Genomic DNA, 25953 nt, shown 5'->3' with positions numbered 1-25953 from the left:
TGAATGCTTGCTTTGGAGCAAGGCTGTGTTTTAGGTCTGCATCTGTAAACGTCTCTGGGGATTGTTGGAAAGGATGTCCCTGAGCTCATGAGGAATCATCGATCCTCTTGGCCAAGGGGATAAAACGGCTACAGGATTAAACAAACCAACAGGGCTTCCTCCTTCAGTCTCTCAGGACTCAGTTGAACACTGGCCACCGCAAACACATGTCTGTGACTGGATATATTTACTTAAAAGGCTAAATTACAAACATTTTGTCACTTCGGCATAAAAGCAGAGCTAAGCCGTTTGCCAAAAGAAAAACCTTGTGTGGCCTGAGAGCGTCTTCTGTAGTCCCCTCAGTGGAGAGGTGAAGAAACTCCTTGGGGTGTGAGCACGGAGACCAATTTTTTCCCACAGAAAAGGGTAGCTTGGGAGTTGAGCTGAGGACTAGAAAGGCACTCTCAAAAGAGTAAGTGTCCCCTCACATCTGCCACCATCCTAACCACAGTGGGACTCTTGCGTTATCATCTCAATCTAGCTATGCAGTAGTCAGGCAGGATGGGGACCGACGCTGCATAGGGGCATAGTACTTGTGTTTGAATGTGTGTGGTACTGAAAACTAACATCACTCCATTTCCAGAACAACACAGCTCTTAAACCCTGGGAATCTGTGACGCTAACAGTCTTCCATGTGTTATCACAATGGATGTAGGAAGGTGGGGGCTCCTTACAGGAAAGACTTAAGGCAGGGTCAGAAGGTAAGAACTGTCAGGTCTATCTCAACCCCAGGCTGGAGAGCAAAAGGCTGAGGAAGGGCTGATCTTAGGAACCCATGACTTCATCGGTCACACTCGTGTGACAAAGCTGTCACACAGGCCGTAAGAGCAAGATTCAAGAGTTTTGCAATTTCCATCGGAAGCATCCCCTCAAAGGTCAGGCATTGATAGCTCGGCCCAAGCTTATAGTGCTACAAGGAGGTAAGGGAATCTTTAGGAGAAGGAAGTTAGGTCCCTGTGACAAGCCATTTACTGAATCTAAACAACCTACTCCTCCCTTTAAGTTGCTTCTCTTGGGTATCTGTCACCATGAAGAGAGGTGGCCTACCATAGAGAGATGGAATTCCACACCTCTGCTTTGTACTTCACCCTCTCTGAATCATTTCAGCTGCTTGAAGATTGTGTTCCCTTGAGTGAAGTAACTGCCCTAGCAAATTACCAAACGGGAGAGATCATGGGTCATGGGAACCCACTGATTTACATATGGATCTTCAGTCAGGACTTTAGAGGTCCCTATGAAGGGCTTGTGGCTGGCATCTGATATGTGAGCCCTGAAGAGGAGGGATGTGACTCTAACCAGATTGCATCTGGTGTCTATCTGAGTTAAATTATACACTACCCATGGCGTCTTCTACCTGAGAAATGCTTGGTTAGTGGGAAGAAGGAACCTTAACATCTGGTGTGCAAAGTATTTTGAGTGTGTATGGAGAAGAAAAAAACCAAAGAGTTTTTCTTGTGTCTCAAATTATATAAAGCTGAAAGAAGGGCTCACAGGGACTGCAGTTTTAAATACTTTGGCAAAACCCTGTTCCGATGTCCCATGGGTCACTGGAAGGCAAATGAACCACAGATGTCCTTCCTATGTGTCCTTTCCAGCATCTGGATGAGGAAGTGGGGCCTCCAAATCACAGATGAGCTGTGAGTCTTTGCTCTAGAACAAAGTCAACCCCAAGGACAAAGTGTTGCTGTCTGAAGAAAGGCTTCCAAGACTACGCTCTACAAGCTCCTCCCCGAAGCATCAGGACCAAAGAGAGAAATCTATCCCGACAGAAACCCACGTCCAGATGTCTGCAGTCTAAAAGATGCTTCATCCCTCATGATAGTCGCTACCAGCTGCATGAAGTTAATTACATTTTAAGTGAAATTAAATTTTCAATTAAAAGCAAAACTTCATTTCCACAGTGGCACAAGCCCATACGTCTAAAGGCTGCTTTGCGGCTAACACAGGTGAGCACCGTCATCACACACAAGAGTCCCACAGGATGGTGCCATTGTCCCTTCCGAAGTCCAGCTCTCCTCCTACACACAAACACGTCTGGGTTTTGTCATTTAGCAATTACCTGGGAGAAATGATTAATTACTGGTCCAGAGACTGGAAAAGCAAATCCCACTGAAGACAGACAAAGTCCTAGAAAACATGGGGTCAACAACCCAAGATGCAGACCCTGCAGCTAAGCAGGGAGAACTGTTCGACCTTCCCCTCATTCAAGAAGCCTGTGGCCATGGGCAGAGCCAGAGACTTTTGGACCAGAATTAATCCCCGGAAAATGCCCTAAGTCAGTCCCAGAAGCAGCTACTGCTCCCCAAAATTCAAAAGAAAGATGGGAAATGGGATGTGAAGGTTTGGGGGAGTTGTTTGTGTTTTCCAATAGATGTTGTGGTGCCTTTGGTAGACACAGAGAATCGGGGAGAGAATGGAATCTCGCTCATTGGCCAATCAGCAATCATTGCTCACATCATGTGCCAATGCTCCAATTATTGTCACTAGCGTGCACAGCAAGAAGTACTTTGGGCAGGTATCAACGCCACGGTCATCTCAAGACTTCCTATGCAGCCACTCCCTCAGAGAAGGTTTGGAAGGTGTTTCCAGTCACTGGAGTGTGGAGTGTGTGTCAGCTAGCTGCACTTAGCAAACCACAGCTCTGTCACTTGAAACTGTTTGCCTCTGGCCAAGTTTCATCAATGAAGGTGACGCAGCGATGCATGTGAAATGAGGATTAAAGCTCGGGCCCGCTGGCAGGAAAACTGACACTGCGAAATTAGTGTCACAACGTATAAGTGTTGCCTCATGAAAGAGGGAAAGGCTTTAGTCCCCACTAATTAGTCATCTCTGGAGATCCATGCTGTCACGACTCCTGGACACATCGCAATGCCTGGAGTGGACTTTCCCCCAGTGGATCCTGGGAGTTATACATTGCCTTACACCTTCCTTTCCACTAACTGGAAGCAAAACTAGAAATACCCAACAGTCCTAAAACTAAATCCCTGAACTGTGACACTTTGGAGTTCCTATGACCAGATGGCCTCAGTTCACATAGAAATAAAACATTAGACACACAGTTTGAAGCCTCGTTGTCTCCTGCTCAGGGGAGGAGGTAAAAAAAAAAAAAACAAAACCATCTTTAACTGCATGGAGGTGGGATAGCTCTGCTGGGAACACGGCAATTGCTCACTTTGAAAGCAGCTGCCAGCACAGTTTCATGTTTTGAGCAAGGTGAGCATTGCATGGGTTACACGGTCCCTGGTCTTATACAGTTGATCCACGCAGCCGTTCAAGTTAGAAGACCGTCAGTTCTGGGTAGTGATTGTCAGCCAGACACAGAGTAACCTAAGGAAAGAGGGATCCCCAGTTGGGGAGCTGCCTCCAGAAAATTGGCCTGTCGGGTTGTCTGTGGGGCACTATCTTGATTTGATTTGAGGAGGCCAACCCTATCGCGGGCAGTGCCATGAAAGCAGGCTGAGCAAGAAGAGATTTTTGTCATTGCTGTTGTTTTGTTTTTCAGGCTCTTACTTGTTTTGTGCCAGGTTCCTGCTTGAGTGCCTACCCCCGTCCTCCCTCGGTGATGGACTGTGACCTGGGAGTTGTAAAACGAAGCACACCCTTTTCTCCCCAAGTTGCTTTTGGTCAGTGTTTACCACAGAAGAGAGGCACACAACACTGTCTTCTCCCTTTCTGCGCATCTTAGTTCCCTCTAAATGGCAGGCTGAACATATTAATATAATGTTCACAGGACGCTTATGAATATACACCTCATGTTACCATGGAATTTCTCCTGAGCCTAGGGAAAATTAAAGTCATTATTCTATTAAAAAGTGGGAAGAAAATGGTGTGAGAGGGAGAGGGGGAGGGCAGGAGATGACCCCTGAGAGAAATGGCAGAGAAAGGAACAAAGAACCCTGGGGCCTGCTCTGTGGGTTACAGATCCACAAGCAAGCATTCCCTACCAAAGCTGGAAAGGTGTGGTGTACTAAGCACATTGGGGCAACACATTCAGTACGTCTGCGGCTAAAGATACTTATATTTCAGCTTTTACTTTTAAAAATTAAGTAGTATTTCTGAAGAAGATTGTAAGGGACTTATTAAGACGGTACATTTAAACTTAGAAAACTGATTTTATAATACAGTTAAGGTCATCTTCTTAAACCATGAAATTGGAGCTAATAGGATATATGTATTCATTAGAGTGGAATTTTTAGTTTTTGCTGGTTTAAAGAAAAAAAAAGAGCTTCGGGGAGAGGCAAAGAAACACACATGCAGTAGTCTCACCCCGGGGTAAGGCCCTCTGCGAAGGGGATAGTCGTCGGGAAGCCACAGCCTGGCTTCTCACTGAGGCCTAGGAGTTTTAAAAATCTTTGGAGTGATTTGGTGTTGGTCAGTTTGAAGAAAGGTGGGGAAGCTGATTGGATCACAACTGTTCTTTAAACACGTCTGGTCTGGTCCTCAACTTGTTGAGACAACCCATCAGGAAAGAGTCCTACAGAAGGGAGAAAAAGCCCACAAGGCCTTTGTTTTAAGATGCCAGAGTCAGGAGGATGGGGAAGAAACCATTCATCTTGGAAGTTCACTGTTAGTCATGGCCCCTTTCTCTGTCTACCTACCGAGGAATCTGACTCAGTCCCTCATTCCCCCTCTCAGGACTCACCCTTACTTTGTTAGGGGTTTCGGTGTACAGACCACTCTAACTGCTCCTGATACAGCACAGGAGGTGAGGAAGAATTGGCAGCAGTCCAGGGTCTCAGAGAAGGGTCAATCTAAGGGGTCACGAGCAAACTTAACAGACGCCAAAGGTCCAGAATGAAAAAGAGTCCCATGATGAAGGCATGCCGTCCTGGAGCATGCTCTGTGAGAGAGACAGCATCTATCACAAGTGACAGCGTTGGTGCTACGGTAATCCCTACATGGAGCATACGTAGCCAGGAAACTATCTGGGGCATAATGACCTTGTAAGAGGAAGGAGACGGGCAGGAAAACCATCCAAAGAACCCTTGGCAGCTTCAGCAGAAGCTTGAGCAAGATTGATGGTTGACTCAAGAGCCTGAGATGCTCTCCACCGCAGTGTGAGTTCACAAGTCAGCCATTTACAATGTAAATGTCTCCTCAATTACAATCCCATGGGGAACATTAAGAGGCATGGGTAATGAGGAAAATTCTTTGACATTATGATTACCATAGGTCCTGGTTAGTTTTCTTACAGCTGTCTGACCTTGTACCAGAGACCCAGAGAAGAATTAAATTAGGGGAAATGGTCTTCTCTACATCTTAATTGACATGTTTTGTTTGACAAGACAGAATGTAACTGGGCAATCAGCTGTTTGTTACAACAGCATAAAGAATGAACGCCTGCAAACTTTGCCAGAGAACTCAAAGGACTACCCTACTGGCAGTGCCCTCCCAGCAACAGATGCCTATGCCTGTGTACCAGGTACAATGTCCAGTCGGGGTGGACATTCTGAGCCAAACTGAGTAAAATCCATATTCCGCTTGTTGAGGTCCCCACCCGACATCAATATCTAACTGACAGTCTAAAAAATAAAGACAAAATTCCATTGGGTCTTTGTTATAGTCTAGCAGTCCCAGAGACACCACTCAGGTATTCTGAATAATAGTTTAATTTTTTAGAATATTTAAACACTTATACTTACTATCCACTGTAAGAGTTTAGATACTATTTTCCTTTATAACATGAATTTTGTAGTTCAACCGTGCTGGCGAACCTGGCTACAGAGACCCACAGCCACAGGGTGCCTTGACCCCAGCTGTGTCTATGGGAATGTTCTAAGTGCCCAGGATGGGCTGCAGAGCTGCTCTGGGTTCAAGTCCTCCACAACGTGGGTTAAAGACAATGACAAACGAGTCACAGAATAAACTCAACAAGAGGTCATGGAGACAGCGTCTAACTGACCTCTGGTAGTGCTGTCCATGAGAAAGGGTCTATCCTCTCACTAAACACAGGATGTTTGCGATGAGATGCCTATTAGCACAATGGAGAAGGGACAGAGTTACAGGGAGGGCCATGCCCAACAGGAGCAGACATGCTGAAGGAAGGACCTCCAGGATCATGAGACGATGGCCTTATTTGGAGACAGGGCCTGTAGAGAAGTAATCAGGACAAAAGCATCGGGTCACATCCTAAACCAATGCTTAGGAAGAGGAGACATCTACACAGAGCTCTGCTCAGAGGAAAGGTGCTGAGAAGGTGCTGGGGCAAGACAGTCATCTACAAGTCAAAGAGGGCAGAGGTCACCAGAGACTGGGACACTCTTACAACAGGTCTTCCTTCACAGCCTCTGAGGGAGCCAATTGCCCACACCCTGATATTAGATGTAATAAGAGTAAGCTTCTCCCTTTTAATCTCTCCCAATGTGGGCTCATCTGTCTCTGCAGGCCTAACACACAGGCAGTGCTGCAGGGGGCAGAAGGGAGTGGCAGGGAGGAGAAGGGGACAGAGTGAGCACAGGCAGTGAGTGACACACCTGCACATGCTGGCTGTAGCACAAAGGATCAGATGTCGGAGAGGCAGCTCAAGAGTGAAATTCAGCAGAGTGACTTAATCCAAAGGGCCAATGCAAAGCCATGAGACACCATAAGGCTCCTGGGCCAATGGTCTCAACTGCAACTTACGTTCAGAAGCTAACGTGAAGGGGAAAACCTGGATCAGAAAAACGTGAGGACCTAAGGCAAAGAATGCCAAATCTGGTAGAGGGAGATAGCACGTGTGTTTGTGTCTAAGTCTCTAAAAGTGAAACTGGCTTGGGAGTGTCTGCTAGGCATGTAAGAGTTTGTCACACACATGCTGTGCACCTGATGACATTAAAATTCTAGGTCACAAAATAAGGCATCCTTCGGAAGCCAGGTTCCATCAGCAACCGTTTGATAGACAAGGCTCCTCATAATGTCCTCAGCCCCCCAAGAGGACTTTTACTGTTAATCCTTACTGGCTCGGGACATTTCTGTATGCTGTCAGAATGGAATCCAACAGGACAGAGGGTACATTACCAAGGCTCTCCATGGACAAAACATTCAGCTTTCTAAGTATTCTAAATAACAAGCGTCCTCATTTGGTGTGATTTGGATCTTAAAATGTCCCCAAAGACCCCTGTGTGGCAACTACTAGAAGGTGGTGGCACCTCCAGGGTGTGAGGCTTGGACAGAGATGTGAGGACTGGATCCCTTCTTGTCCCTCTTTGCTTCCTGAATGGCAGGATGTGAACAACTCTGCCTGACCCTGCACAGCTGCCACCGTAGAGAACTGTCTCACCACAGGCTGGAAGCAACCAGGTCAGAAGACCCTGGACTGAAGCTGGGAGCCAAAATAAATGTCCTTCATCATAAGTTGCTTACCTCAGAGTTTTTGTTTCCATGGTGACAGAATGCTGACTATACACTTCTTAATCAATGGCAACACCTTCCTCTGTTGGCTGAGGCTTTCATAATGGAGTGTGCTGACCATGCAGCACAGCAACAAACATTTGCTTCTTGTACTCTAGGGGCTGGGCCAAAGCTAAGGAGCCAGGCAGTTCCAGGTCTAGCAAGGACTTCTTTTCCTGCCTTTCAGGTCAAGGATTCTTGTGCCTCTGCAGTGGGTTTGCAAGGAGATGTGGCAGTCAATCTGGATTGCCGATTTGACTGGACTGTCTGAGAGATCGGGGAAGTACATATCTGGTTTTGTGTTGGCTTTTCTAGAGACGGTTAGCTGACAGTGAGTGTTTGAATCCTCTGATAGATTCACAATATAATGGTTTATCAGTTTAGTAGGAAGCAAGACCCAGTTAGAGGAAGCAGGCCATCGGAGCATGCCCTGTGGGGCTACATCTTGCACTAGCTCTTTCCTGCTTTCCCTCTCTCTGCTTCCTGTCTTCTATGACGAAGACCACCAGCTCCCACTGCCATGATGTTCTGCCTCAGAGTATGGATCCAAGCAACCATGAACTGAACTCTCTGAAATCATGAGTCAGAATCAACCTTTCTTCCCCTTAGCCTAATTATATCTTTGGTCAAGGGGAAAATCTAGTACCCTGGATAGTATGGGAGGGTCACCAAGGGCTCTCTCTAGCTGCCCTGTCTAAAGGTGTTCTCTGTGAGACTAGGGCAAATAGCTCAGTTGATGAAGTACTTGTCTTACGAGCATGAAGATCTGAGCTTGATCCCCACACACTGCATTTATAAAATGGCAAGTTAGGTGGTGTGCACATATAATCCCAAAGCTTTGGAGGCAAGAAAGATAAGAAAGGATCTTTAACTTAGTGAGTTCCAGGCAAGTGACAGCAGTGTCTAAATAGCAAAATAAAACAAGTGTGCACATCAGAAGAATTATCCACCCCTTTCTTTTATCCAGCCCCAAGCATTCCTTCACCCAGCACCTTCATAATTATCTTTTAAGACACCTATCATGTTCATTCGTGCATCTGCTGACAACCAAGCTGACAGTTCCACTTAGTGTCCTTCTACGTCTTTCTGTTCATTTCCAGTGGCCCACAATTCCACTTGTCAACTGGGAAACACAGCAAACAAATCACTTATCCCATCAACGTTCTGAATTCACTCCCTCAACTTGGAACAGTGCTTCAAACTCACCTTCAAGTCATCGATGACTGTAACATGGGGAACACCAGAGAAGCTGAGGCGAGATAGAAAATAACAATGTTGGAGCCAGAAGGTCTGGTCTCCGGTTGTGTGACCCTTGAGGAGTTAAGCCCAGCTGCCCCATATGTAATTGTAAGCATTGCCACTGCAAGGAGTAAATTAAAGCAACTGCCTACATGCCAAGACCTTTTGGTTCATAAGTAATTTTACTTAATTTCTAGTTATTCAGAAGATCAACACAGAACTCAAAGTAACAGGTAAATAATGCAAGAGACCTCCACTTTTTACCACGTCCTATGGACTGAAATGTTAACAAGCCACAGTTTGGGGGTGGGGGGAGAGACTGTAAGGAGACCCCATCACCCTGCCTCTCCAAAAGAACCATTCTCCGTTCACTGCTCCAACACACCAACGTTGGCTCCCACAAGAAGGCATAATTTAATAAGCTTTGAATTGCCAAGGTCTGTGTATTTTAGAACCCGAAGGGTCAACTGTCAGCTAGAGCACACACACTGTGGTAGCATTCCTAGTTTAAGACCGTTACCTCCAGCACTCGGAAGAGCAGAGCTGAGCATGTCAAGGAACATCTGTAGTATTAGAGCTCTTCATCCTTTTGCAAGCTTTTAGTATTTTCAAATACCGTATGTGCTCTTTCCAGGAAGGGATCAGACCAAGGTAGAAAGCATTGTGCTCATTAACTAGCTCTTCTCGATCCTCTCCGTCCCAAGGCTCAATCCTCTACTTGCTGAGGTAAGGACAGTCCTCCACTAGGTCCAGGAAGGAACTTGTTTTCCTTCCACCACAGTTCTGATTGGCCACTCTTGCCTTTGCCAACTTGGCTCCAAAACCTAACTGCCCAAGACTGCCTTGACCTAAGCCCCTGTGGTTACTGTATACCAGTGAAGAAAACCAAAAATGTTTAGTATAGTCTGAGAAAATTTACATGCAGAGAAAAACCCTCTAGATCTCAGCTAACTCAAGCTTACCAAAGGCAACATACTCGTGCAGATGGAAGACATTTAGTTTTTTTTAAAATAATATGCTTGGTTAAACATACAGGAGCCGAAATTGAAGTGAAAAACTGGACAGGGCCAGTCATCAGGAAAATTACACCAATCATTTTATTGGGGTAAATTGACTATTTTTCTGCAAAGTAGCTCAGAGACAAGACCACCCGTGGGCAAGTATAGTTCACACGGCGTGTACTTATCCAGCGACTAACAGCAAATCACTCACTTGACAAACACATAACTGTGTGTGTGTCTCCCTGGCTTTCAGAACATGAAATATCTTGAGATGCTGTAATTTATGCTTGGGAAGTACACTGTTCGAACACTATGTGATACTCCACCATATTCATACTCTTTTAAAACATTAAACTATCTTGTTAAGATTACTGGGTCACCTGGAACTTAACAAAATATAAATGACGTTTAGTCACTGGCAGCTGTGACACAGCCATCACCTGGAGACAGAGTCCCCCTTCTCATTGCCTCTCCTTCTCCTCTTCCGGCTTTGTAACCTACAAGCAACAAGTAAGTGACTGAGGACTTCAGGGCCTTCACTATAATGTCTTCCAAAGCCACGGATGCCATTACCAGGACCTTGAACACAGGACTAAGGGGAAGCAAGCCTACGCTCCTTCTCCCACGGAAGCATGGCCGTTGCTAAGTACTTAGAGGAAGGCAGTTTTCTATTAGGAAGTTACATCTGCTTGGGGGTTCAATTCAGAAAGCGCCTGAAACACGCGCGTGCTCTAGAGAGGTAGCTCGATGTTTAAGTATTAGTGCATATGAGGCCCTGGGTTCAATTCCTAGCTCCACAAGCAAACGAAGCGATCACACATATGTAACCTGTATCTGTATGTATATTCTAAAGATAGAGTATCACTGCTCCACCCACAAGAAACAGCATTAATCTGGCTTCATTCCATGAACAGAGCAGAGTGACTCAAACCCCTGGCTACAGCCTGTTCTAAAATCGCCAAGGGGCAGACCCAGAGCAAAGAGAGAAACTGGCCATACTGACAGAAAGGGATTCTCTAGGAAACCTATGCAGAAAATAGCATTTTGTAATTTTTGAATGGTTTTTCTATTTTTGATCCTTATATTTCCTGCATTAATTAAGAAATGGAAGGAATCACTTCAGAGTCTACATTTAAATCTTTAAGAAAAATCATGATACACTCAAATAAAAATGTCTCAACTATCGAAGCCACAACTATGTACAATGAATATGCCTCTATTAAAATGTTAATGAGGAATACAATGCTTTTACCACAACTTTACATGAATATTGACACTTTCTTATGTTTTCCCAATGCAGGCTTTAACTGAGACCCACTCACAGGATAAAACTAAACTCGTGTCTCGTCTGTGTGTGTGTGTGTGTGTGTGTGTGTGTGTGTGTGTGCTTGTGTGCTTGTGTGCTTGTGTGTGTGTGTGTGTGAGTGTGTGTGTGTGTGTGTGTGCTTGTGCTTGTGTGTATGTGGAGGCCATGGTTGAAGTTTCAGCTAGCATTCCTCAGACCTATACAGCTTCTTTTTTGAGACAGAGCCTCTCACTGGCCTGGAGCTCAGGAAGTCTGCTAAGCTGGCTGGCCAGGGAACCCCAGAGACCCGTCAGTCTTTGCTTCCCCAGCTCTGGGACCATATATGTAAGTTACTGTGCTTGGTTTCTAGGTGGGTGCTGACTGAAGTTCTCATCTTACAGACTGATCCATCTCCCTAGTCCCTCGCTGTGGATCTTAAAGGCATCGAAGCTGGAGGAAAATGACTTCTAGTCAGCAAACTGTTATTTTCTGTGAGCTGCCAGTTTTTAAAACAGAACATCTCTGAGCTCTCAAAGGGAACCCATGCTTCATAAGCAATGCTACAGTTTCTTTTCAGTTTTTTGTTTGTTTGTTTGTTTTGAGCGATAAAAGCTTATTTACTCATCAGGACTGGATTTGGTAACTATTGATGTTGGCTGGAGTGAAGAAACTGAGCTTTGCATATGATATCCATGAAATAATAGTCTCCATCCATGACCCCCTGGCTGGAGAGGAGATAGGTTCTACCATGTGTGTGTTTGACTCTTAACATGAGACAGCAGCAATAAAGTTACAAAGAGGGTTGAGGAAAATACAAAATAAAAAGCTTGATTCCATAAATGGACAAATTTTGTGGTTAATTTCTCTCTCCCTTCCCCTGCCCCCCGCCCCCTATGTTCCCACCAATCTTCAGTCCAGAGGATTGGAACCTTGAGCCTGACCTGCTCTGAGGATTTCCTGCTCATTAATTCACAAAGCAAGTTACACTGACAGCATCTTTCCTAAGTGTTAACCGAACAGCTGTGATGAGTTTCCAGGGACCTTCTGTGCACAGATAACTGGTCCCCAGGATGAGGTCACTTCCATCCCTAGCACTTCCTGTAAGTAGGACACTGAGACCACAGCTCTATCCCAGGCAGGAAGTGACCCCATAGAGGCCAAATGCAGTAGCAATAATCTACCAGCCTTGTCACTGAGGACACTGCCTGGTTCTCAACTCAGCTCCAGAAAAATGACTCCTGGGCTTGGTCTGGGTTTTCCATAGTACTAGATACGCTTTCCCCTTTGTGGTCCAACACAATTTTACTGGGGGGAAAAAAGAAAGAAATATATCAAGTTTGACTCTCACGTTTCCTCTGAATTCCAAGAACCATACAATGAGCTTTGCCTGTTTGCTTCTAACGTATCCATTAGTCTACCAACGGCGGGGCCAATGCTATTTTACATCGGATTCCGACCCAGTGAAAACTGGCTTGAAAATGGCTTATGTGACCATATGAATTTTTAAGCATTTTTGACATTGGTCACAACTTACACTCTATTTTGTATTTTACCACAAGTATCTTTCATAGCCCTCCATACTGTTGAATAAACTTACTATTACACACAAGTCTTATCTCTCTTATCTTTGAACAACTCAGGTCACCCATTTTCTCTCTGGGGTGCTCACCACCTATGCTCATGTGTGAGAGTGCAGTGCAGGGGTCAGGGAGGCGTGTCCCTGGACCACACAGGTCAAGTGAGCCAGCTCTGAAATCCCCAGGAAGCCAGTTCTGCTGTTAGCCCACTCCTACCTATGACTGTTTCCCTTGAAGGGTCTCAGTGACTGCCAGTAGTTCTGGGCTACAATTCCACATACATACACACACACTGGCACAGACCAAAAATGAAAGACAGAAAGCACAAGTGTGCAGGCCTACTCCACACAAGTGCCTCTGAGTCAGTTCCCGACCCCGGCCAGGGGAACCACACTCAATGATTTCAAGGACTTTACGGCCTTTCCTGGAGTTTTACTTAGTAAGGCAGAGAGTAGCCCAGCCTACTCTCACCTAAAGCAAAAGGGGAAGCATGAGCTTTTTAGTTACATTGTTGCCGTGTTCAGAGCAAGAGTTCTCTTCACTTTAACGCTAGGCAGAAACACTCTACTGCACAAGGAACTCACAAAGCATGCAGCCGAAGTTCTATCTAGCAGTAATATCATTGCATGTGGCCCTTGGGAGCCTCAAGACATTCAAGACCTCTAGGCATCGTTGTCCCTGCACAACGCAATCTGTGATAACACACAGGGATCCTGTGGGAAAGGGCACGGTAACTGAATAGAGCCCTAAGATTCCTAATGGCCTGTCTCATTTTAAATTAGGTTCCTGCCCTTATTGCAATCCTCCATTGCTCTAGGACCTAGCACCAACAAATTACCTAGATTGGTTTCCAGTATCCTAAACACGGGTCCTGACTGTGTGAACACGGAACTAGTCAACATTCTGTCTACACAGAGAACAGCTACATGCCACCCACCAGGCTGGTAGCTGTGCCAGCTGACCCTTCCAGAACTACAAATCTTGCCAGGAACAAGCATGCAGTCTTATCGGAGAAGGGGACGTAGACAGTGAGTCCCTTACCCCAAAGCTACTATGTACAACTGATACCTGCTGGGAGAGGGAAATCAGTTTTCACCAGTGGAGGGACACTGGTCTGTTAGCCACACTCCAGGGCAGACCCTGTGCTCCACACTCCAGGGCAGACCCTGTGCTCCACACTCCAGGGCAGACCCTGTGCTCAGCAACAGGTGACAAGAATAAAATGGACTCCGTGGTTTTTTATGCACCATTTTGCTGTTATAGGTTTTAAACATTTCTTATTACTTTTATTTTTCTTCTTTTGTAGGTTTTCATTGTTTGCTTTTTAGAGGAGGAAACTACATGAAGTTGGGTAGGGAGGGAGGTGGGCGGGCAGGGAGGTGGGGAAATCTTAAAGGACTTGGGGAAAGGGAAGAATATAATGAAAATACCTTGCTCATAGTTTTTCCAAGTAATTTTAAAATTTAACAAAGAAAATAGTGAGAAGACAGGAGCATTCTGATTTACAGCATTCCACTGAGAAACTTCCCAGACTGCCTCATGGTCTCTGTCCTTGCCTCTCAGGAGACTTGCTCTACTCTCCTTCAAGGCCCCGGCATACACAGAAGGTTCTCTCACCCCCAGCCTTAGTTGGCCTTGGCAGTGACCTTTCAACCTATTCCTACCCTAACTTTAAAAGCTCACTGAAGATGACAAGTTTTGATCTAAAGTACTGTCAGAATGTAAACCTAGAGTTTAAGTTCTAAACTCTAGATTTAAGTTAAAAAATGTAGACAAGTAAACCCAGCAATCTAAGTTACAGCAAATCACTCAGGCCATCAATATCTTAAATTCTGGAACACAGGGAGAACTCTCCTCTGAAACTGACACCTTATCCACTCAAATGCATGGTCTTTCGGTTCTTCAACACATTTCTGTAGGAAAGTTTCATGACCCACATGCTTACATGGTGGGAACATGTACATGATTTGCAGACCAATAATTCTATGGTCTCCTCCTACCTCACTAACATGGATGTGTACAATAGGAAGTCTTCAGGCAGCAACGGCCATTCAGACAAACAACATCAAGTCCAAATGTGTGTGTGCCGCATCTCGAATTTGTGTTTTGCAACACGTCCAAAGAGCTCGCGCCCCCTCACACTGCGGTCTTACCTGAACACGGAGGGTGTTAAGCTGAAAGAGGAGACTCCTGAGAGAGAAAGCAGAGGAAGGGCTGGTTCCTACACCAGTCCCCCAGAACTGCTCGAACTTTTCCAATTCGGCATTTAGAACGGAAAGCCAAAGGGAATAAATTAAACAGTGGCAATTTCAATGGATCATATGATAAAACTCTGGCAAAAACTAATCAGTGAAATTAGCCCATAAATTCAACCACTATAAAAAAGCCAAATCAAGAATGCTTCAAGGAGGAAGGGTCAGCAAGAGAGTATCTGGTGTCTGCTCCCAAAGAGCTATTAGTACCTCAAGTTTCATTACTGTTCTTTTAAACTGCCCAGGTTGCTCCCTATCCATACAGTAATCCTGTCAGTTCTCAAAGGATATTACTAAAAATACAAAATACTTAATGCCAGTCATACACATAGAGTAATAAAATAAGTGTAAAAATTAAAAAAAAAAAAAACCAACTCCTGGAATTAAAACACAATGTTCACTTTTGTAAATGGCTTGTGAGTAAGGGAAAGACAAAATCCATTAGACTATAATTTTTTAAAACTGCATATGGCCACTAGGTAATAGCTTTCAATATGACCAGAGTCAAACGAATTAAAATAGAGGAAATAAAACCATTTCTACATCAGGCTTGGCATCACAGCCCCTGCTGTTTCCAGACAGAAGCCCAGGATCCTCAGCCCTACTTGAATCTGGGGGTGATTTATCAGCAGCATCTTGTCTTCTCTTCAAACTAATTAAAATGAACAGTAAGCTATTTGCATGTCTGCCATGATTTCCTTTTCAGGATACAGCAGACTTCAGCTTTATTCTGCAAAATCACTGCCAATTAGCTATTTAATCTCTACATGTTTGCTTAAAATCCACCTGCACCACCCCGGAGCCTGATCCCGGCTACAGGCAGGGCAGCAGCTGCGGGAAGAGTCAAGGGGCCCTCATTACATTCAATGGGAGCCACATGTCCGTGGGTCTGACACAGCAATCCGTGGCCTATGACCCAACTCGACCTATTAGACGTGGCTAATTAGAAAAATAATAAAACTAGCTTCCTGGTGCTTATGATTGGAACATAAAACACAAATGTCTCAGCTGCCAAGCCCCTTAGGATTGATGCCATTTCTCTAGATTCCCCCAAGTAGAAGGGGGGGGAGGGACATGGAGAACTTGTCCAGCAAATGCTGCTCTCCAAATTTCAGTCTCATTAGCTGGCTATGAAAGAACAGAAATAAGGACAGAATCCAGGTTATCATCCGAGAAAGAACTGCTTTACAAATGACCAAGGCCACACATGAGCACACAGCAAGCCATCAAAAAAGGTATCAGGACACACCGAATCCAAAATGCCTAAAGAGGGAGTAAGGTTTCCATTGCTGATGATGTCATTCTTTACACAGTCCAGCAGACCCATCGCGAATTAGAGGAAGTGACGTGCTAGCAGGGGAAGAGACCCGCTGGGAACTTCCCCTCCACAGCCAGGAGGCGCTTCAGTTAGAAGACGATGCAGGCATGTGGTGGAAAATCATAGCATATATATTCGTGATGTCCTAAGGACTGAGGGTCTGTTACTGAGGACGTGGGACAAAGGAAATTCTTGGATAAGTGAGAGCAGCAGACCACACTGGATAGAAACTGAGTGTGTGTAGCTGAAGACAGTCGAGTGGCTCCTTCCTACCTCTAGATGTGAACCAGAGAGATTCCTGCCTATGCAACACTTGGGAAGACATGAAGAGTAGAGAACCCCCAAAAGACCTACCACCAAATTTCAAATACCAAACACTATCTAGAGCTAATGGAACTGCCCAAAAAATAAAAATATGAACCAGACATGAACACTGCACAAGGGTATCTCAAATATGTCACTGACCCATGTGATGGTTTGGATATGCATGGCCCAGAGGGTGGCACTATTAGGACGTGTGGCCTTCTTGGAGTAGATGTGTCACTGTGGGTGTGGGCTTTAAGACCCTCATCCTAGCTACCTGGAGGCCAATCTTCTCCTAGCTGCCTTCAGAACAAGAGGTAGAACTCCCAGCAACTCTAGCACCATATCTGCTATGCTTCCTGCCATGGTGACAATGGACTGAACCTCAATTGAATGCTGCCCTTTATAAGAGTTGCCGTGGTCATGGTGTTCACAGCAGTAAAACCCTAATATAACATGAAAAATCAAAACCACACAACTTTAGCCATAACTTAGAGACATTATGGGAAATCATAAACAGGAATGAAATAGTTCTCAAAAACAACTGGACAAAGGAAGGGTGCAAAGGAGCTTCAATTGTCCCTAATGCTCAGTTCTTTCAAAATTCCCAGCAGTCAGTCTTCACTCCTCATTGTGATTCACCCATTGCTTCTCTTATAACTTCCTCTTGACAGTCATAACATGTTGGGAGCCATGCCCTTGAAGACCTCCATTATAGATATTATTATGGTTAGCATTAAGTATGACTGGGTTCATAGAAAATCCTCTGCCAGCTGCAGAAGACTAATAAAAACTGTGGTGGTAAAGATGAATAATCATATGATAACATCTGACATTAAGATACCCAATGTGATGACTGAAACCTTTCTGAAAAACCAACATCCTGATGACTAATAGATATGACAAACCTGTGACCTTTCTGACATCCTGTCAACATCAGCCAATTCCCTGACCACACGAATACTGTGTCCTTGGCTTGCATAAATGTTTCATACTTCCCCCCGTCCCTGTTACTCCTGTTATGGTATAAATTCAGCCTTGGGAAAAAATAAAGTTGTTGCCTTGATCAGACTCTTGTCTTGGCATCCTTCTTCGTGTCTCTTAACCCCCATTCTCTTCCAGGTACACTCTGCCCCCATCGTTGACAATAACATTAATTATAGGTGACTTTTTCATATTCCTTACACTTCCCCAATCATAAATGACTCCGATGTCTGTAGATACTGTTAAAAGGAACATGACAGGGGTTGGGGATTTAGCCCAGTGGTAGAGCGCGTGCCTAGGAAGCACAAGGCCCTGGGTTTGGTCCCCAACTCCCAAAAAAAAAAAAAAAAAAAGGAACATGACAGGGACAGCCTGTGCCATAGTTGGCTTCTCAAAGAATTATACTATCACTTCACCATAAGCTTTGAAGGGTGATGAGTGCATTAAGTCTTCACAGTACCACATTAGCTTAATAGGTTTCCCACCTCTGCCAGAATTCTCTTGACGTTTAGCCATAATAAGTGCGGCTTTCTCCTACACCAAGTGAAATAATTTCATGATTTTTCTTTTCTATGTTAATAACTTTTTTTAAAAAAATGAAAGGATCTTTCCTAAGTAAAATACACAATACATTTGGTAACAGAGATGCTTGCTTACATTAACGTATCTTCTTTACACTACAGGACTTGGTTTGCCAATTCTATCATAAGGAACTTTCTTCTTCTTTGTTGAGGTTAATTTGAAAATTTTCTTTGTTGCCCTGCCTCTATTGGTTTGGACCTGAAGCATCAAACCATATTAGAAAGTGGCGATGTTCTCCCTGTCTCCTGGAACCGTATAAAGCTGGAGTCCTCTGTTCTTTGGGTAATCTATAAAATGGTACCGTAAGCATCCCAGGGTTTGTGGTTCCTCTTTACAGGACCCTGTGGGTCAAAGCCTCACATTTCTATGGCTGCATATTTGCTCTCTTCTTTCTATTCCTTCAAGTCTGATTTTGAAAGTTACACGTTTTCTAAACTATTGCCTACAAATTCCTTTAGTAGAGGGATCTCCTTATAGTCAGGGCCTTTCATTTCTACAAATTAGCACAGTTCCCTTTTTCCGCAAGAATTCATTTGAACTCTTGAAATCACTGCTCTAGAATCCAGGGACAACTGAGCCTCGTGCCTACAATCAGGGGGCCTTTAACTTGCCAGGCAGGGCCAGGCCACTGGGCTCTGTAAAGAGCAGGATGGTGACTTTCAGCATTTCTGCTCGTGGGTGGCAGTGACCTCGTTGGCCTCTGCCCTGGCAATACTGTGACTGTCACTGACAGGACATGAACAGGTGTGCAGAGAACCAGATGAATGCATTTGGCACTTGGCTGGGCCCCTGCACAAAGGGCTTCTGAATTACCTACACCATGCCACTGGGCATGGGGGCCGGCAGTCACAAGAAGCTATTGAAATGCCGATTACTTGCAATTGACAGTTCTCATGGCCTAGTCCTGTTGCCAGTCATTATTTACCACATGTGGTTAGCCACAATTGCAGTGGTCAGCACAGAAACACAGTTGGAAAGCTCAGCGCCCAGTAGGCTGAGGCAAGGAACATCATGGGTCCCAAGGCTCGTTTAGTTAAACAGCAAGTTCCTAGTTAGTATTTTTTTAAAGATTTATTTATTTTTATTTTATGTGTATGAGCCCGCCTGGGAGGAAGTCCATGCACATGTGCACGCAGTGCCTGTGGAGTCCACGAGAGTGTGTTGGATCCCTTGGGACTAAAGTTACAGATAGTTGTGAGCCTCCGCATGGGTATTGGGAATTGGACCTGGGTCCTCTGGAAGAGCATCCAGCGTCCTAACCACTGAGCCACCTCTCCAGTTCCCTCCAAGCCAGTCCTTACTACACAGGGAGACTCTCTCAAGAAGAGGAAAGGGAAGGAGGAGAGGGGGAAACAGCATAGTTAGAGAAGCAGCAAGAGCTTTCATGTTTCGATAATGTGATTCTTCCAGTCATTATGTTTTAAAAGTTAAGTTCCTGGTATAAAGTTATAAAGATTTGAACCAAGTATGTTAAGACCAAATGAAAATTAGGTTAGAATGGAGCTTAGAATTCTCCAACAGGTTGATACATTTAAGCAGAACTACACCATCCGGGCAAATGAAGGAGGCAGGACTTCCCATGAGGGGCAGAGCCAGGGTGAGCTCACTTAGATAGTTCTGGGTCTTACCTGACAATGAATAGTTCTCCTACAGTGTTCCTAACCACATGGTCACTGCCCTCATGCTAAGAATGATCTATTCAAATAGAAACAGGTCAGAGCAGCCACCACTGGCCATGGCTGACCTACTACTGCACATCTCTGAGAATGCAGTCAGGTTCCACACAGACAGAGCCGTTGATTCAAAGTCCGTCTTTGCCACTCACTATGCCTTCAGCTTCAGATCAGGAGATTTGAGAAAGGCCAACACGTGTCACTATGGCAACACATGTCATTTTGCAGAATCGTGCAGCACTTCAGGGTTATAAACACCGGGATGCTCAGCTGAGGATATGTGGGCTGTCCCTTGTAGCGAATGCCTTTTCTTTGCAGTGAAAACATCCAGAATCTTCTTTTTAGCTATTTTGAATGCTATGCTGTATCACTAGTGTCTATGGTCTCCCTCCTTCTGTGTAGTGAGACACCAGGACTCCCTCCTCCTCTCTACCTGTGACCTCACTCTCCCCAGCAGCACCACCTTCCTCCCCTAGTCTCTGTTCTCCACGAATTCAGCTGCTTTGGAGTTCACGAGTGCCGTCGTGTGCTCCTCACATCCCCAGGGTTTATATTTCCTGTGTCAAAACTGTGGTAATTCTCCTTTACTTATGAGCAAATCACCTAAAGTTACATTGGCAGAACTTACCTGGAGGGTGAGGAAGATTCAAATGCACGGCAGAATGTTACTCTGCCTCAAAAAAGGGAGGAAATTATGCCAGGTGCCCTAATATGGGTGAACCTTGTGCATAGTAAGTGGAATAATTCAGAAAAATAATCAAAAATACTATAAAATTCCACTAACATGAGGTGATGAGGGGTCAGCTAATGCAAAGAGATCAGAATCATAGATACACAGGTAGAACAGTAACTTCCAGAACTTGCAGATAAAGCAGAAATGAGATGTGATTATGATTTGTATTGTGTGTGTGCATGTGGGTATATTGAATGTGTAGGTGCAGACACGTAAGTGTGTGTATGGATGTATCTGCTTATATGCCCTTGGGAGCCAGAGGAAAATGTCAGATGTCCTGTCTAATCACTTTCTGTCTTGTTCTTTTGAGAAAGGATCCCACACTGAACCTGGAACTAGGCTGGTGGCCAACAAGTTCCAGTAATCCTCCTGTGTCTGCTCCCCAGTCCTAGCTGGGGTTGTAGGTACACACAGTCCATGCTCAGCTTTTTATTTTGGGAGCCAAAATTTCACTGAACTCGGCCTCATGCTTGCACATGAGGCTTCCTTTCCCATCAAACCATCTCTTCAGCCTGGAAGATGTTACTTAAGAGGCACAGAATTTTAGTCTAGAATGCAGAAAGGATCTCTGGGAATGGAAGGGGGTGACAGTTGCACAACAACGTGAATGTTCTTAATGCCATCGAGCTGTGTGTCAAAATGTTCATGGTTTATTTTACAATGCAAACATGTGTGTGCACAGACAGCACATCTCCAGTCATGAAAAGTAAAATAAGACATGTGCACTTGGGCGTGCCGGGGACATCAGGACACTGTGTCCCAGGAAGGTCTCCTCAGTGCTCCAGAGAAGGTAAGAGGTGAGATAAGACATGACATTAGATCACAGGCTTCTAACATACAGTTTGGTTACTGAATGTTCCACCAAGCCCTATGTGCTCATGGCTTGGTCCCAGGGTGATGTCCACAGGGCCAAATAACACCCCCAGCCTGAACAGGAGCCAAATGAATCGTTTCTATTTACAAGCTGATTGTCCCAGGTATGAGTGACCCAGGTATGAGTGACAGGATGAATCGTTTCTATTTACAAGCTGACTGTCCCAGGTATGAGTGACCCAGGTATGAGTGACAGGATAAATCGTTTCTATTTACAAGCTGATTGTCCCAGGTATGAGTGACAGGATGCTTTGCTCAGACAACAAAAACAAGCCTTACAGAGAAGCACCCTGAAGCATTCATGCAAGGCTGGCACCTTGCCGTGATATACTGGGCTCAACACCAAGCCAGGGCTCAGGCTCTTACCCGTAAGACCCTGAGGGGGTAAAGAGAACTTGTCTTCACAGTAGAGAGTCTCCCAAGTTTTCAAAAACAGGAACTCCAAACTATGTATCCTCTCTTTCAAAGTGTACCAGCCCAGGCACTGCTCCCAACACTGGTATTAAGTATACCACCTAAAAGGGGGATTATGGGTAACTCCTGAACCTAGCGGAAGTCTGGACAAATAGAATCTCATATTTCACTAATACTTTCCTGTTGAACAGCTTTACCAGGTCACCAGTTACCACTGATCAGTCCCCGTTGCTGTCTTCTGGGGAGTCGTAAGCCAGAATCTTAGGGTTATTATTGTGATGAAGAATCAGAACCAAAAGCAAATTAGGGAGGTAAAGAGTTACACTGCGACATCACTGTTCATCATCAAAGGAAGTCAGGACAGAAACTCAAACAGGGCAGGAACCTAGGGGCAGGAGCTGATGCAGAGGCTACAGAGGAGTGCTGCTTCCTGGCTTGTTCCTCATGGCTTGCTCTTAAAGAACCTGGAACCACCTGCTCAGGGATGGCACACGCAACAATAAGCTGCCGACCCATCCATCACTAATTAAGAAAATGTCCCACAGACTTGGCTACAGCCCAGTCTTTTGGAGGAATTTTCTCGTTGAGGCTCCCTTTTCCCTAGTGGCTCAAGCTTGCATAGAGCTGACATAAAGCCAGCCAGCACAGCCGGGAATATGCTTGTCCATAAAAATACTCTGGCACCCGAAGTGCTCCGCTCTCCATGCTCTGTTGGCATCTGGTATTGGAGAGTTAAGTGCACCTGTATCCTGTTGCTACATTAATCTAGGTAACTCCCAACACTTGACTATTAGCTGTATTGGGAGGCATCTCCCATGAGGGACACCCCAGGATCCTCCACTGAATCAGCCATTACCACATCACGGAAATCATAGATGGCACTGCTTCATATAAAACCTCATAGTTAACAAAGCCAAGAAGATCAAAACTGACCCATTTGAAATGTTCAGTCCCATGCGAGTACAGCATTACCAGGAGGTGATGCTCTAACCCCCACAACATTTTGATGTTTAGAGGTGAGACCTTATGGCTTCCGTTCATAAAGGCAAACTAAACACAGTACTTTACACTTGTTTTGAACAAAAGCAAACATTAATAATTATAGCACATAATTTAATACAGCTATGTCTTTTTTTTCCACATGGAAAGGTTTAATGAGAGAAGAAGAGTAGAAGAGGAGAGGAGTAAAAGCCGGCCATGAGCACGTGGAGGGAAGGGGGGAGGGGAATGGGGAGAGAAGGGACAAAGGAGAAGAGGGCAAGAGCAAGAGGCAAGACCAGCTATGTCTTGATATAACGTTTGAGAAACAACTTACATCTAAAGAATCCTCCTTCAATAGGATAAGGGCCATGTTCTGTGACACCAACCGACAGGAATACCCTGAAATGGAGAAGGAACAGCATGTGAACTTTCTTATCTCTGTGAATTACTAAGTTTTCAATGGCAGATACAACCTCTCGTCTATTTTGAAGACTTATTAATTTAATTTTTATTTGTATGTGTGTGTGAAAGTGTATGCACACATGTGTGTCCAGTACCCAGTCTGTGTACTCAAGTGAAAGTCAGAAAAGGGCTTATGGTGTCCTCCTCTACACTCCTCGGCCTATTTCTTTGAGGCAGGGTCTTCTCCTGAACCTGGAGTCCATGTTTTCTCAGTCAGGCTGGAAGCCAGTAAGCCCCAGCCATCCTTCTGTCTCCACCCTACTTGAAGCTGAGGTTACATACATATGCAGACGTCTGTTTTATAATCTCCTTTCTTCTGTCTACTTAATCACCTAGGGACATAAGCCTAAACAGACTCCCTTGCAAACAGCTTGAAGAGAATTAGCTGATAAGACTTTAACAACTAATGGCTAAAGTAAGTACTTGCCAATCTTCTGTGCATTTTTTCTTTATCCTGGCTATTCTTGCATAGCATTTAAGATAAACCTTGGTAGACCTAAAATAACAGCAGACCAAGGAGATGAACAGAATATGTCCTCCTGGTTAGCACGGCTACCGCACAAGCAAGATCACCCTTTCTTCTTAAAGCTGGCAATTCTCTAACATTTCAGGAATACTAGCATACTAAGGGAGTCATACTCCTGCTAAAAGAGCAATGCAGTCTCCATTTAAAGAAGTGAACCTAAGTTTAAGTTTAAAATATACAAAGATTTAGAATAAAAGTATTTCCAAATTAGAATCAACCTCTATCTTGTTCTTAAATCAAACTACTTCTCTAAGATAAATAACACTAAGAATGTTGGACAAAGCCTCAAATAATTGTATTATTTTATATTTACCTAAAATTAAATTATGTTTTACACACACACACACACACACACACACACACACACACACAGAGAGAGAGAGAGAGAGAGAGAGAAAGAGAGAGAGAGAGAGAGAGAGAGAGAGAGGCAGGCTACATAGACTAACAAAAACTCCAGCACCACGTAAGAGAAAACTGAGTTATTCTCAAGGCCAAGTGGCTCCTAAGACAATGTAGGCGACTGCTGCCTCCCTCAGTTGTCTCTCAGAGGTGGAAGGCACTAAGTTCCTATTGCTGAAGGCCATACACTTCCAAACACAGGACTCAGAAGTTCCAAGCTGGATCTAACCTGATAGCCTCCATCCTGTACTCTAGCTTCCATAATATCAGAAAACACTATGTAAGCTGCTACATCAGGGAAACAATCAATATGGCCTCCCAGCTGTGATGACAATGAACTGGAACAACTATCAACACGGCAGGCTACCCTTAAAGGAACAGTAGTGGCAGTCATACATCAGCGGCAACCAACAGTTGTCTTCCGAACAGGAGGGAGATTATTCCGGGTCCAAGAAATCTAGCTAACTACCTGGGGGTCATGGATCATAGGAAACAAGCTACTGCCTCTGACTGACACAAAGCAGAACTCAAACAAGATGAAGAAAAACTTTCGTGGGTTTGAAAAATTAAATAAATATTTTAACTTGTTTACTTCGGAATGTACACCCTGACCTTCACTCGGATTGCCATTTTTAAATGAATAAATATTGAGCAAAAGCACCCAGAAGACAGACTATAAAGACAAAAGCATAGCCTTTAATAGATTTTTGAAGCCATAGCCTAAAAGTTTAGTAATCATGCAAAGAAGTAATCCAGAGTTTCTCAAGCTAAAATTGTTCTTAGAGACCAAACGAGTCTAGAGTGAGCATCTCAGCATTTCAGACTGTGGAATTCAGGATTGAGATTGCCCAAGGTGTCCAGGTCTCATGATCCTGGCTCAGGATCTATTAAAGAGATTCCAGAGCTTTCTAAACATCTGGCTTCTGGAACTGGAGGTGGAAGACGTAGGGACAGGGGCCGCCGCACTGTTCCAATGTCCACACCGTGTTTACATTCTAAACTCGGCATCAAGCTGCTCGGGGCTTTGGATGCTCCTGTATTAATTGGCAGCTTTCTCTCAGAGGGGCACATCAGAAGAGCTCATTCATAGATTTGGTAAGATTTGTTCTGTTTGGGATCATTGACTTTCTTTGGCAATTGTCTGTCTGCATCCATCTCTACCTCTGATAATAGTTTCAGAGTTCAAAATCAATTAAAACTTTTCAATGTTTTGTGTCTGTGTATGTGCACACACGTGCACACACACACATGCACATTAGAGAACAACTCCCACAAGCCAGTTCTCCCCTCCTTCCATGTCGGTTCTTTGGATCATATGGGTTCCTGGGATCAAACTCAAGTCACAGGCTTGGCAGCAGGCACCGCTGAAGCACTCCGACAGCCCTAAAGCTTATTTTTACGGTGCTTGGGTTTGAACCCAGTGCCCCCCACTCTCGTGCTCTACCACTAACTCTCCTGCCAACTGCTACACTAGTTTTAAGTGTATTTTTTCCATAATACCTTAGAAATTAACTTAGTCAAATTAAGTTCTAGGATATGTATGTCCTGTGAGAGACAGTGGTTTATATAAATAAATGACCATCTTGCCTTTGGGGGCCATATCCTACATGCTTACCAGCTGTGTTTGGGGGAACTGGAAAAATTCATCTTTTTAAGCTTCAAATTTTGTCATTATGGTCTCACGTGGGATTTCAGAGGAGACCTTTGTGAACTACACAGTTGTCACTTCCTCATTGCCGTGGGATAATCATCTATCAAACCAGCACACAGAAAATGCCAAGTTTCCGGTCTGCTTTACTGTTCTTAGGAACATGGAGTTAATGAAACCAAAATGCTACTGTGTATCCGTTCCATTTTAAAGTCATGAGGATGGAAAACATTTTCATCTCAAATAATTTCTCACCTCCCTCGATGTCCCTGATTTTGTTACCTATCAACTGAAGC

General features: G+C 44.6%; 1 protein-coding gene across 1 annotated transcript in view; it reads right to left on the bottom strand.

The window, feature by feature from the left end:
- The window catches only part of Atp8a2 (ATPase phospholipid transporting 8A2), a 492798-nt gene that overhangs the window by 307614 nt on the left and 159231 nt on the right, over positions 1–25953 (bottom strand). The window contains exon 24 of the mRNA XM_032917468.1: positions 22957–23021. Within this exon, the coding sequence (XP_032773359.1) occupies positions 22957–23021 (65 nt within the window). The remainder of the gene's footprint in view (positions 1–22956; positions 23022–25953) is intronic.

The sequence above is a fragment of the Rattus rattus genome, chromosome 12 (assembly GCF_011064425.1).
Source record: "Rattus rattus isolate New Zealand chromosome 12, Rrattus_CSIRO_v1, whole genome shotgun sequence".
NCBI lineage: Eukaryota > Metazoa > Chordata > Mammalia > Rodentia > Muridae > Rattus > Rattus rattus.
Note: the sequence above shows the minus strand (reverse complement) of the source record. Positions and strands in the feature narration are given on the sequence as shown.